Here is a 15,245-nt window from a genome sequence, read left to right as displayed (position 1 = left end):
CTTCGCATATTACTTGTCTAGCATGTCCTTTACCATTAGAACTGACGCCGAAGCAAATCAATTTATTTTCGGCGGGAAACATCGTATTGGTAAACGGGCAGTTTCTCGGGCGGAAGCGTGGGCTCTACGTTTGCAACCCTTTGATTTCGTTGTAGAGCGAGTTCCAGGTGAATGCTTAATTATATTACTATAGACTATGGAAAACATTAATCATTAATTTCTTTAGGTAAAGAAAACGTTGCGGATGTACTGTCGAGATTGTTCGTACAATCTTTGGAATCAGCCCAAAGAATTAGATCGGGAAAATATACGCGAGATCGATGCAGAAACCAAACTTTACAGCAAGCAATATGCAGATCAGGCACGCGGAGCAAAGGAGTGCCCTATTAAAGTTGGGGATATCGTGCTAGTAAGTCAACAGAAAAAATGCAAAAGTGATCCGACTTTCTCATCTGAACGGTACACGGTAGTTGCAAGGACAGGAGCAAAAATTGTCGTAATAAGTGCTAATGGGGTGCAATATGCCAGAAACGTACAGGATGTAAAACTAGCCCCACCGGCAAAGGAGGTATCCAGTACGCAGGACAAGGAAACCGACAGCGAAAACTCTGCAGGCAATAGCGAATTGACAATAACTTCGAAAGACAACTCGGAAAAGCACTCCCATACCGATATGGAACCGGAGAATAGGGTCACACTACGTCAGCGCTCAAGTATAAAATGACCAGAAAAATTCAATGACATGTACATATATCATATTTATCAATGAATAACTTCCGAATTTCGAAAGATAGTTGCTATATAAGTTCCATTCACCAGTAACAAGGGTTTGAATAAATATAGGGCATTGCCCGAAGTCAAAATACCTGGTTTAGATGTGTTCATTTATTATGGTCTATTGCTGGTAAGAGTCGTAAAGCCATTTCTCACCGGTGGGCGTGGATCCAATTCTTGTCGGGAGCTTCTTAATCCACATGATGGAGCAAGCGAAGACATTTCGTATCACATATACGATTTCGGCATGCAAATTGAAGGCGAGGGCGGTAAGAGTTTTGCTACGTTACATGAGGTGGAGAATTTTAAAGGCATCGTCCACGTTGTAGTGATTAATGTTGAAGTGAAAAGATAAACGATTCCACAGCTGAAAGAAAAAAAAAGAGTTACATTCTGGCTGGTCCGATTGAGCTTTGGGTACTTACCTGTGGACTATGAGCGTTGTTCAAATTAATGAAATGTACAGTCGGATTCTGCTTTATGTTCCGCTTCTGATAGGCATACAGGGAAGGAAAATTCAGTATTGAATACCAAATTTCCACCTCGAATCTGTTCGTACAAAAGGCGTGCTTTTTTTTCCTTTTGCGGCTTGATAAAGCTTATTTAATACGGTTTCGTTTCACGCGGGATGACGATAATACGAGAGCCGTGGATGGTAATTTAAAAAAAAAAGTGTGACGTTGCATATAAGCAAAATAATTATTTCTGTTGTTTACTTTTTCAAGCATAGTTAGGGGTGTCAATGAAAAGCATAAATCGATATTGTCTTAAATCTACACGGAAAAAAAAACTATATTTAGTTAATTTAATAATAATTATAAGGATATGGATGAACATTTGAGATAATTATTTATGTATTAAGTATAGTACGCTGCTAACATGGAATGGGTTACGAGAAAAGAAAAGAAAATCCAATAAAATTATAAAAAAAACGAACTGTTTTAATTATGTCTTTTAGAGATATATTTCTAGATATAGTTATATAAGACTCCTACTAGGAGTAGTGGTGGGAAATATTGTAGTAGATAAAGTGTGATGAAAAAATGCGTGAAAACGATTTATCCAACTTATTTATTTCCTTGCTCAAGGAGAAGAGTTGAGGGTAGGATTTCAAATAATAAGAAATATAAGGAAATAGCATTTTATCGCTAAGCATAGATCCGCCGGCGAAACAAAATAGGTTCATTTGAATGCGGGAAGCGAATAAGACGAGTCACTCAAAACAAAACAAAAACAAAAGAGAAAGGACGATGTGAAAATTATTCGTCTACTGGTCGGTTCTGATTTCGAGAAGCTTTCCGAACTGTTGATCTCTTCGTCTTTTATTGCATGAGAAAGCGATATTGAACTAACTGGTATAACTTGTATAACAGAATAAAAGCCTTGGTGAGAGAGCGACGAGAACATGTTGCTTTCTCCGAAAATCCCTTTTGAACCGTACGAACATTTTTCGCCTAGGTCATTCTGTTGGCAATTGTTAACGCGGTAGCAGGTGACGACCGAACGCTTAAGTTTAATTTAAAAAAAGGCGTAAGCGCGGCCATTTTGTTTTCGGAGTAGTGTGGTTCTGGAGAACCGGGATTTCCGTCGGCGATTGTTCGGATCGTTGTCACCATGGCCACAAAGAGGCACGACAGTTTCTAAGCCAGGTTACCATTTTTGCATTCGTATATCATGAGGCTAACACGATGATACTTTTATACCCAAGGAAGTCGAGACTATTTCCAATCAGAAAATTGCCTAGACCGGCACCGGGAATCGAACCCAGCCACCCTCAGCATGGTCTTGCTTTGTAGCCGCGCGTCTTACCGCACGGCTAAGGAGGGCCCTGAGCTATCAGTGGAATGTCTTTACTTGTCATCAGACGAGTTTGTACAATTCCATTTAATTCCACCACTTGTTTGTACCTTTGACAGATACGTATTTCAGCCTTAACAGTAAGGCCGTCTTCAGTGTCTCGTACTTTACTCGACGATTTTCGCTATTGATTGCATACATAATTCACTCATATAAATGAAAGCGAACATTAGCAAAGCTGTGGGACGAACTTTTTGAATTGACCATTTTCACTGATATTCATGATCTCCCGGAGGACGGTTTTGTGGACATTCAGACGTCGAATGTGATTAACTTTTGGTTGGTCACAGAGGACTTTTACTATTTACTCTACATATAATTCACCGTTACTACGTGGATGCTAACAAAAATGTTCAGCTCTGGGATCAACCTATTTTACGGATGTTTCGGGTTTCCTGAGGAACGTATTGTGGACATTTCGGGTTACAATAGACTTTCACTATTGATTGCATAATCAATTCGCTGATATAAACAGTTTCGAAAATTTGCTTTGGGATGAACTTTTGGAATTGGTCACTTTTTCAGAAGACTTAAACAATTTATTTCGTACACAATTTGCCGTATGGATAGTTACGAATAAAATAGCAATGATCTGGAATGATTTTGTGGTATCAACCCCTTTCGGGAGCATTTGCGGGTTGCGGAAGACTTGCACAATTGATTGCACAGGCAATTCGGTTATGAATAAATTGCGAAATAATTCGAATCTCTGGGATGAACTTTTGGAATTGACCATTTTTATGGATGTTCCGAATCTTCCGAAGCACCATTTTGGAAGCATTTGGTCTCAGAGTACTATCACTATTGATTAGATACACTATTCGCCGGTATGAATGGTTTCGAAAAAATTGCGAAGTGCTGGGATGAATTTTTGGAACTGGCCATTTTACGGATTTTTTAGAATATCCGGATGACCGTTTCTGGGGCGTTTAGAGGTCACTGAAAACTTCAGTATTTATTGCACCCACAATTTGCCAGAATGAATGGTTAAAAAAATCGCGAAGCTCGGGAATGAACTTTTGGAATTGGCCCGGTAACCGCTCGAGGGATAAATTTGCCCAGAAATGGCGTATACAAGATAGCAAATACAATTGGGATCATCAGGACACATATTTGCAAGCAATTTTATATTTCATAACACGAAACTCGAAAATTTGGTGCCAAATCGAGAAGCTCGTTTGATGCCTAAAGATCAAAAATCGGTAGAAATTTGAGTTTTTGTAATCGTGATGAAATCTTGGGTCCAAATGGACCCCCATGCACAATGTATAACTTTTTTCTAATGCATTAGGAAGGTTAAGCGGTCCTAAGCTATCCAACCAAAGCACGCTTTCGATAAGCTCTCTCACTCAAACAGCTTCCTGTTTGAGCCACGCCATCTCCTCTTCTGACGTGTCAACACGTGTCGAGAGAACAGGAAAGCAACTTCGTTCATCCTTTGGCTACTGGATCAACCCCGACACCGGCAATTTACTGTTATAGATGGACTCTCTCGGTTATTAATTGAAAGCATCGGAACTATGGATTGCGCCAAAATAAGTCGAGAAAATTTCTAATATGAAAGATCTTCTCGACCAAACTAGGAAACGAACCCTTTAATTTCGCCGTGGCTTCACCGATTACTTTTCTGAGCTCTCAATAGTTAAATTTTTAGGTCAAAAGCTCTAACAGATTTATCAGCAAATACAGAGTTATTATCCGGCAAACTCTGACAGTGAGCTGTTATCTAATTGCAATATCATTCTGCGCGAACTCGACGGCATGAAAAGGATCCTGTTTCCCATTAGAACACGCGATGATAAAATCGATACATGCACACCACCGAGTATCGTACAGCTCTGCCATAAAACAGGACACGCTTGGTTGCAAATCTCGTAATTATCGATAGCACTAGAAACAAATCCTTTTCAACACCAAGCGCATTATAACTATAGAAAATAGAATTACAAAACCAGCAAAATCGAAACATCAACAGGAGACACCAAATCACTCCCGGTAGCTTGTTGATACATGATGTTCGTTGTTCTAAGACAATTAGCTGCCCACCTGTCCGATGCCCGTTCAACCGCTTGTCACTTTTGCTGACACGGACATCACCTGTTCGTCGCCCCACATAGTTATCGAATCCTGCCGTTTGCATCAAGCAACATGTGCGTGTGTCTATTTCTCGGTTCATATTCAAAAATAAAAACGCGCCACAAATTTCCCAGACTAAGAAGCAACTGCACAACTGAAAATGGGGAACCGTAGTCCTCGCCGGCAACGTCGGGCCCACTCGACTTGTTGTCCGTTCGTCCCCATTACCGCGCTGCTCCCCACTGTGGCTCCAAGACATCGTTTACCAGTTTGAAGGTGCCCGGCGCGTGGTACACGGACACACGGTTCTACATATTACGTTACATCACATCCAATATTGACATAATTTCGCTAATTGAATTAGGCGCATCGACCGCCACCGAAAAGAAGGAACTGTCGAGTTGCCGACATTCGCCAGGGTATTCGCCCGTCGGATGTCAATCGGTCAACAACGGTGACGGTCAGTGTGTGGGATACTTTCGGAACTTGGAACTCGGATACGGATTAGCTGTGTGGAATTTTCGTGAAGATTTCGGATATTGCAGGAATGCTGCACATTCCAGCGGGAGGTTTTACAGATGTTCATTCTGAAATCTTCATAAGTGATAAAGCCTTGTGATTTACTGAAGATTTGATGGAACATCAACTGCTTAATTCGATTAAGCAAGTTATATAATCTGTGAAATCCTGATATTCGAATGTTCACCAATGTGAGTTAGAAAAATCTTGGACGAGCGCGCTGTTTGAAAACATTTTGAAGAATACAGTTTCAAAAATGTAGATTTGAGTAATGACTGAGTTCTGGGAAATACAGTGAACGAAGCTGAATCGATAATCATCCGTGATATTCTATTTGAGAAGTTCACCCAGTGTTGACCAAATAAAACGAAAGCAATAGGATTACCAGACCCGAAATACCGAGCAGTTGTGATTAGTTCTAAGTGGGCAACATGAAAAAGACGACCGACTCCAGGGAGAACCTGGTGAACTCGGTCGGGTCCCTAGCGAACACCGAAGATGGCCGCGGCCCAGGGGAAATGGATGGCGATGGGAAATCGATCAAGAGTTCCGTTTCGGAATTCGATCGCGATGTTCCCGAGGTGATACTGACCAAAACGGAGAAGAAGTTTTTGCTCAGTGCGGAGCGGGGCGATTGCGCAACTGTGAGACGGTAAGTAGTTGCTGATGCGATGAAGGAATGCTCAGTGAGCTTCACGATTATTATGTAAGCAGCCACACTGGGAAGGGTAATAAAGACATCATGTGTTGTACTGAAAGTCAGCAATATGTTCGGACCTGTGCGAACTGTACATGCAAATGTCGTAATTTTTTAGATGTGTAAGATGTCGCCTCCCTAACTCCACTTCGTTAACGAGTTTCAGTGGCTACTAGCCTCTCTGGTGACACGGATGATGAAGCTCAATCTTTGGGATCCAATTGTGGATCAATAAGGCCCGAATGTTATCATAATTAGTAAAAATAACAAAAGGCTCGATAACTGTGCGCTTACATAGCGATCATTTTTTTTTCATCTATTTAGCCTACATCTAAACAGATAACACTGAATCAACAATTTGACGCCACAATACACGGTTCGTACCCTTCCGGCTTTAGCCACCTTCTGGGTACAGGGTTCGTCGTAGAGCTGGGCGAGCTCGTGGTTCATTCTTCGCCGCCACACACCGTCTTCTTGCACACAGTCAAAGATGGTTCTAATTACCCGTCTCTCGAATACTCCGAGTGCTTGCAAGTCCTCCTCGAGCATTGTCAATGTTTCATGTCCGTAGAGGACAACCGGTCTTATTAGCGTCTTGTACATGACGCGGGCCCTCCTTAGCCGTGCGGTAAGACGCGCGGCTACAAAGCAAGACCATGCTGAGGGTGACTGGGTTCGATTCCCGGTGCCGGTCTAGGCAATTTTCGGATTGGAAACTGTCTCGACTTCCCTGGGCATAAAAGTATCATCGTGCTAGCCTCATGATATACGAATGCAAAATGGTAACCTGGCTTAGAAACCTCGCAGTTAATAACTGTGGAAGTGCTTAATGAACACTAACCTGCGAGGCGGCTCTGTCCCAGTGTGGGGATGTAATGCCAATAAGAAGAAGAAGAAGACATGACATATTTGTTGCGGCGGCGAATCTTTTTTTTTGACCGCAGTTTCTTCTGGAGCCCGACTTCCACAGATGATGCGCCTTCATATTTCACGACTAACGTTGTTGTCAGCCGTTAGCAAGGATCCGAGGTAGACGAATTCCTCGACCACCTCGAAGGTATCCCCGTCTATCGTAACACTGCTTCCCAGGCGGGCCCTGTCGCGCTCGGTTCCGCCCACAAACATGTACTTTGTCTTCAACGCATTCACCACCAGTCCAATTTTTGTTGCTTCACGTTTCAGGCGGGTGTACAGTTATGCCACCTTTGCAAATGTTCGGCCGACAATGTCCATGTCATCCGCGAAACAAATAAATTGACTGGATCTGTTTAAAATCGTACCCCGGCTGTTACACCCGGCTCTCCGCATGACACCTTCTAGCGCAATGTTGAACAACAGTCACGAAAGTCCATCACCTTGTCTTAGTCCCCTGCGCGATTCGAACGAACTGGAGTGTTCGCCCGAAATCTTCACACAGTTTTGCACACCATCCACCGTTGCTTTGATCAGTCTGGTAAGCTTCCCAGGGAAGCTGTTCTCGTCTATAATTTTCCATAGCTCTACGCGGTCTATACTGTCGTATGCCGCCTTGAAATCAACGAACAGATGGTGCGTTGGGACCTGGTATTCACGGCATTTTTGAAGGATTTGCCGTACAGTAAAGATCTGGTCCGTTGTCGAGCGGCCGTCAACGAAGCCGGCTTGATAACTTCCCACGAACTCGTTCACTAATGGTGACAGACGACGGAAGATAATCTGGGATATCACTTTGTAGGCGGCATTAAGGATGGTGATTGCTCGAAAGTTTTCACACTCCAGCTTGTCGCCTTTCTTGTAGATGGGGCATATTACCCCTTTTTCCACACCTCCGGTAACTGTTCAGTTTCCCAGATTCTGACTATCAGTTTATGCAGGCAAGTGACCAGCTTTTCCGGGCCCATCTTGATGAGCTCAGCTCCTTGTCAGCTGCTTTATTGGTCTTTAGCTGTTTGATGGCATCCTTAACTTCCCTCAAGGTGGAGGCTGGTTGGCTTCCATCGTCCGCTGAACTGACATAGTCATCTCCTCCGCTGCCTTGACTTACACTGCCTGTACTCTCAGCGCCATTCAAATGTTCCTCGTAGTCCAGCTTCCACCTTTCGATCACCACACGTTCGTCCGTCAAGATGCTCCCATCCTTATCCCGGTACATTTCGGCTTGCGGCACGAAGCCTTTGCGGGATGCGTTGAGCTTCTGGTAGAATTTGCGTGTATCTTGAGAACGGCACAGCTGTTCCATCTCCTCGCACTCCGCTTCGTCCAGGCGGCGTTTCTTCTCCTGAAAAAGGCGGGTATGTTGTCTCCGCTTCTGTCTATAACGTTCCACGTTCTGCCGGGTACCTTGCTGCAGCGCGACCGCCCGCGAAATTGGATATCTTGGGATTTTCGATACGAAGAAGAAAACCAAATTGATCGTGGTGTCCAACATTGGTCCTCCGGAACCTATGCTACATACTAGAATGTCCCAAAATACCATGGTGTGACGTGGCTATTGACTTTCTAGGTTCATTGCCTTCATCGTACTAGTTGATTATTTCAGCAGGTTCACGGAAGTAATAGTAATGAAGCAAACCACTGCAAAGTTAACCATCCAAGCCTTGTCTGAAGCCTTCAGTCGCTTTGGTATACCAGAAACTGAGATCCAATAACGGGCCCAAATTTGTCAGCGAATCCTTCCGGAGTTTTGTCAGGAGTTTGGTATCGAGCATCAAAAGACCACGCCCTATTGGCCACAAGCAAATGGAGAAGTAGAGCGGATAAACAGTACAATTCTCTACTAGCTGGAAGTGCGATTTGCGTACTTTGCTCCTGATGTACAATTCCACTCCACATTCGACGACAGGAGAAGCCCCATCTGCTCTTATGTTCGGCAGGATACTTCGACACAAAATTCCGAGCATGCACTATACGAATGGATTATGCATTGAAGGAACTACAGATCGCGATTGGGAGAAAAAAGTAACTGAAGCAGAAGCAACAGATTGTAATAGGAAAGCAGAAGAGAGTCAGCTAAGGAAAGGAAACGTCGTAGTAGCAAAAAGGCTTATTAAGGAGAATAAATTAGCTACAAACTGCAGTGCTGAAAAGTTCCAGATTATTAGAAGAGAAGGATCAGTGACTGAAATTCGTTCGTTGGAAACTGGAAAGATATACCGGAGGAATGTGACACAGTTGAAGCCGGTGAATGTACCCACAGTACCCACCAGGTGAAATGTGAACATCGAGACCCGGCCATGAAACACGACTACCACCGGTTCCAGAAAGTCAAACTGAAGAACCGTCAATTATCCGCTGTAGTAATCGAGAAACAAAACGTCCTGAATACCTCAAACATTATGTGCAAATAATATTACTAGATTAAGACTTATTGTAAGGGGGGAATGTGATATCGTATGTAATCAAATAAACCATGAGTCTAAAGAGCAAAGAGTTGGCAGTCTGAATATGGTGTACGCTACGAACGGATGAATAAAAAGGTACTTAGTGTCTCAGTGATGTTGATCATTCGGTTAATCCATTTATCCGGATTTCCCACTTATTCAGTATTCGGTAACACGCTCCACCAGATCTCTGAAGTGCGGCATCTATACCGATGCGGCATCTCACCCGGATTTACCCTATTAGATAATAAGCATTCGGATCCAAAAATTGGTTGTTTGGTATTACAGGGAAGACCTAGGCAGCTGTGTAGTCCTGAAAATTAATTAGATCTGGAAATGAAGAAGTTTTTAGCAAATCCTGATGAGGAGATTTACTATCCATACGAGGATGAAGTGGATACAGAGCAGCTGCATCAATCAATCTACCACATTATCCAGAAAATATAGGAGGATGAAGAACTGCCTGCCGGCTGGTTGGATGGCCTCATATGCCTCGTATGGCCTCATATAGTTCACAGACTAGAGTGTGCCAATTTAAGAGGGATTACAAAATCCTGTTTAACAGAATGAGACCGTTTGAAAAGTCCGTCGTCGGCGAATACCAGGCAGGTTTTCGTGAGGGCCGATCAACGACGGATCAGAGGTTTAGCCTGCGGATGATCCTTGGTAAATACCGGGAGTACAACTATGAACTCACCATCTGTTCATAGATTTCAAAGCAACATACGATTCAGTAAAAAGGAATGAGCTGTGGTAGATAATGTCTGAACATGGTTTTCCGGTGAAACAGACTAGACTGATACGTGCAACCCCGTATGGCTCGAAATCAAGTATCCGGATTGCAGACGAAATGTCAACCTCATTTGCGACCTAAGACGGATTGAAGCAGGGTGATGCACTTTCGAATTTATTGTTTACCATTGCATTAGAGGGCTCTATTAGGAGATCTGGCGTGCAGAGGAACGGTACTATCATCACACGGTCGCATATGGTCCTGGGCTTGGCGGACGACATCGACCTCATTGGGATCGATCGCAGAGCAGTAGTGGAGGCTTTTGTCCCACTGAATAGGGAGACGGCGAGGTTAGGGCCTTTTACGGATTACGTAACCAGCTTGAGTCCCGCAACATGCAGAAGGAAACAAAATATGCTCTATACAAAACTCTGATTCTACCAGTAGCCCTTTATGGACAGCAGCATGGACGTTAAAATAGGCGGACCAGAGAGCTTTCAGGGTTTTCGAGCGAAAAGTGCTGCGTACAATACTCGGAGGGTAACTGGAAAATGGTGTGTGGCGCAGACGCATGAATCATGAGCTGTATCAAGCATACAAAGAATAAAATATTGTGAATCGTATAAAATACGGTAGATTCCAGTGGGTCACATAGTGCAAATGTCGGAAGAAAGAATAACGAAAGCAATATTGAACAGAGAACCAGATAGGGGCAGGCGACTTCGTGGAAGGTCACGCTCATGCAACTCGTGGTTCATTCGCCTCCTCCACGGACCGTACGCCATCTGCACCCCACCATACCCGACTAGAAGAGCATAACAGAAACTGAACACAATTTTAACATATTGTGATATTTATAACTTATTTTGATACAATTTTGTTCTCAATAGCCATTATCTTTCAAATGTTGTAACAGGATTATATCATAATATGATTTGAAAAATGCTTAACACCGAATTGCCCAACAGTAGGCAATTAAAATAGATGTAGCAAAGTCTCCCAGCCATAGATATCACAACGCTGATATAATTTGAGAAGGTTGCCTTAGTTGTAATGTTGTTAGTTTCATGTTCTAGAAAAATATTCTTGTTCGAACAAAAACAAAAATTTCTGATTGTTGATCACAATCTGGAGACCTATCACGACCTGTAAAAATTCCAACTGCACAGAAACAATATATTTTGTATCTGATTCTGTTATAAATTTCTATCAGAATATGTTATTTTTATAATAAAGCTGTAACAAAAATTGATAGTTTTTTGTTGTTTTTGATAGAAATTTAGATATTTTAACAACATCCTGCACCATGTTTCTATCAAATTTCGTTATAAAAATTTAGTATAACATAATAACATAGGTTGATATAATTTTTATATGACCTTCTAGTCGGGTATAGTCCGATCCGCTTAGCTTCTCTCTTCAGTCTGATGTATGCTTCCTCCATCTTCTCAAAGTTACGTGCCATAATATCTATGTCGTCGGTGAAGCCAAATAGCTCGGCGGACTTATTGAAAATTGTATCATTCGTGTTAATCCCTGCTCTTCGTATTACCCCTTCCAAAGCGATGTTGAATGTACACGAAAGATCATCACCTTGCCCCTGAAACTCGAACTACGCACATCACCCGATCCATCGTCGCTTTGATCAATCGTGTTAGTTTATACGGAAATCCGTGTTCGTGTATTAGCTCCCATAACTGATCCTGATCGATTGTATCATATGCTGCTTTGAAGACAATGAATAGATGATGTGTGGGCACGCTGCATTCGCGGTATTTCTGCAGTACTTGGCGAATGGCGAACACCTGGTCCTTGGTGGAGCTTTCGCCCATAAAACCAGCCTGGTACTGCTCCACGAACTCCCTTGCAATTGGTGCTAGTCGACGGCATAAAATTTAGGAGAGTACCTTGTATCGGCGTTCAGCAATGTGATAGCGCGGTAGTTGCTACAATCCAGCTACAATTGTACATTCCATCCACTGCTGCGGCAAAACTTCCTCCTCCTAAATATTTGTAATGGCCCAGTGCAGCGCTCTAGCCAGTGCCTCACCACCGTGTTTAAATAGCTCTCCTGGTAGTTGGTCAACCCCAGGGGCTTTGTTGTTCTTCAGCCGGCCAATCTCATCCTGGATTTCCTGGAGATCTGGAGTCAGTAAAATTATGTCTTGCGAGCGTTCTTCCATGTCCATCACCATACCGCCATCTTCGTCTGCCTCATCGCCATTCAGGTGTTCTTCGTAGTGCTGCCGCCTAACCTAACGCTTTGGATAACCTTTGGATAACCTAATTCCCCTTTATGTCCTTACACATATCAGGCTTTGGCACGTGACCCTTACGTCAACGGTTCAATTTTTCATAGAACTTTCGTGTGTTATTAGCGCTATACAGTTGCTCCGTCTCTTCACGGTCTCGATCTTCCTACTGGCGCTTTTTCCTCCGGAAAATCGGGTTTTGTCTATTCCGCGCCTGTTTATATCGTGCTGCATTTTTCTCCTCAACTAACTGCTCACATTCGCCGGCATGCCAGTCGTTTCTCTGATCCGGGGGCTCCGTGCCAAGTGCAGCGGTTGCGGTGCTACCAATGGCGGATCGAATATCTCTCCAGCCATCTTCAAGAGACGCTGCGCCTAGCTTCGACACACCGTCGAGCATACTGGAACGAAGTAGTGTTCGGATTCAATATTCGCACTGCGGTAAGTGCGGACGTTCGTGATGTCGGAGAAGAATTTACCGTCGATTAGAACGTGGTCGATTTGGTTTTCCGTTTCTTGGTTTGGTGATCTTTATATGGTCTTGTGGATATTTTTGCGGGGAAAGAAAGTGCTTCGAACTACCTACCATTACATGGGAGGCTGCAAAGTTTATGCATCGTTGGCCGTTGTCATTCGATACGGTGTGCAGACTATCCGGCCCGATAACCAGTCTACACATTTCCTCCCTTCCTACCTGTGCGTTCATGACGTCCCGCAGTGGGCATCCTTCGTATGCCTGCTCCAGCTGCGCGAATAACGCTTTTTTCTCGTTCTCGGGTCTCCCTTCGTGTGGGCAGCGCACGTTGATGATGCTATAGTTGAAGAAACGGCCTTTAATCCTCAGCTTGCACATCCTTGCGTTGATTGGCTGCCACCCAATCACACGTTGGCGCATCTTACCCAGCACTATGAAGCTGGTTCCCAGCTGGTTGTCTAGTGCCCTGGCTTATACATTGATGGGCAAAAGTATTCGCATAAATTCAGATAGATTATAATGAAAACATGACGAATACTTATATACATCAGTGTTGGCGCCACCGCCAAAGTAAGGGTCTCCACTTTCTGTCTCTCCCGCAATTCGTAAAAACCCAAGCTCTGTTGGTTTGTTTGCGCAGCTAGGAATTTCCCTATGTATTATAGATCCAGGCACATGTATGTATATAACAGCAAACATCCAAGCGCGGGTAGAAAAAATGTATAAGCGAATAGCGCAACAGAGTAAAGCCGAAATTGGCACCGCCTCCTAGAGAGTAAGTGATGTAAATAAATTGCGTAACCCCAAACTTCTGTAAATAAATAAGGTGTAGGATTAAGGATTTTGGCCACTCGTCAGACGGAAACTGTGTATACAAGAGTTAATTAGAATATTTTTCCAAACCAACAAACCGAGTTTTGATTGCTGCAAAGTGCTACAGAGAAGTCCACAAATGGAGACCCATCTAATACAGTCCACTTCGAGAATATTTCCACCTTTGTACTGGGTTGCACCAAGTGCCTAGTTTGAGTGGGATTTAACAGTCCCACAAGATAGCTACCATCCGCTCTGGAAAGAGCACCTGATCCAATCCCTGAGAGCGACGTAGTGCAGGGATTGGAAACCAGTGAAATCCCCCAGGAGCCGGGCTAGCGCTCCTACAATCAGTGTACATAAAGGCCTAGGCTTAAGCGACATTACTCGCTCTTTGGAACGAGACAAAGAAAAAGAAACAAAAGCAATGAAAAACAAGCGAAAACTCAAGACGATAAAAATTACCATATTTTTACTTACAACATCCATCTCCATCTCCATCTTTTACAGAGAATTTTTCTTTTTTTTTTGAGCTACATGGTAGCTTAAATTGTCAAGACTGGACCCGAACAGAAGTTTTGCCTCTACTAGGACCAATACTTAGAAGAGCTAGTCTATGTTGACCGCTTGAACACTGTTTGTTTGAGTATTGTAGAAGCTTGTAGAATCTCAAAATTTCTGTTTTTGTATAGATTTCCCTTTCCTTTCAGTCTATTTACCGTCAGCCTGTTAATAATTAATTAAACAAATAATAGAAGCTCTTAAAACAAAAGAAATGTTTTCCGAGAAGTAAAATGTTATATTTGTAGAGAATTTAAATATAAAATTGTGTTTAGAGTTTCTTGGAGCCGACATTCAATATCTAATAGCAGTCTATGTTGACAACGGGCGATACTATTGCCACCTCCAAGTAACACTTAAATTGGGGATATTATTCTGATAGTGTTTATACAAGTTATGTTATAATGAATCGAAATATTAATCTAAGAGCTTCCCTTATTTATATGCGATTAAAGAAGTAGTTTGGATAATTGTACCTATCGTTATGTCTTCTACCAATTGCAGTGATGTCTAGTATTACAAGTTTTAACAATCAAACAGTTAGTTTACTTCTTATTTTGTCGAATATTTCGTAAGATGTCATTTTGTTTTAACTTGTTCAAATTCACCTATCACATTGTCTTTCTTAGTTTTTTTTATGTTCTCTACGTATTTCAGTTCAAGTCGATACTCAATGTAGATTATGTTGCGTCGTTCTTTCATTTTATTTGTCTTATTCGCTAATCTCCCAGGGTCGTGTCCGTATACTGCAACCTAGTTTAAAAATTTGAAAAAGCATCACTTTAAAGTTGAGCAAAGATAATGAAATTTGCCCTACCGTTTCTAATCGTCTTAAATCCTTACAAGCAAGTGTAAAATAACTGTCATTATATAAGTCATGGTCAGCTATAGGATTCACTTTTCGGTAAAGCTACATCACGCCTATTCGCTATCTGTTAATAAAATTTATCGAGAATGAAGCCATTATTAGATTGCTTGTATACCATAGTTGTCATATGTGGTATTTTATATTATGGCTCTTTAATTTGAGACATAACAAAACAAGAGATGCGCCAAGCTCCTAGTTTTGAAAAAAAACTTCTACTCCGAGAATCCTATTAATGTCAATTTCCTATTGATGTCGATAAAG

At 42.5% G+C, this 15,245-nt stretch overlaps 1 protein-coding gene across 1 annotated transcript in view; it reads left to right on the top strand.

Annotated features, from left to right (window-relative positions):
* Window positions 1–5,142: 5,142 nt before the first annotated feature.
* The window catches only part of LOC134205900 (transient receptor potential protein), a 60,387-nt gene continuing 50,284 nt past the window's right edge, over window positions 5,143–15,245 (top strand). Inside the window, exon 1 of the mRNA XM_062681596.1 lies at window positions 5,143–5,878. Coding sequence (XP_062537580.1) covers window positions 5,658–5,878 — 221 coding nt within the window. The 5' untranslated portion in view covers window positions 5,143–5,657. The remainder of the gene's footprint in view (window positions 5,879–15,245) is intronic.

This window comes from Armigeres subalbatus, chromosome 1, assembly GCF_024139115.2.
Source record: "Armigeres subalbatus isolate Guangzhou_Male chromosome 1, GZ_Asu_2, whole genome shotgun sequence".
In the NCBI taxonomy this organism is placed as follows: Eukaryota; Metazoa; Arthropoda; class Insecta; order Diptera; family Culicidae; genus Armigeres; species Armigeres subalbatus.
This window is presented reverse-complemented; position numbering and strand designations above follow the sequence as displayed.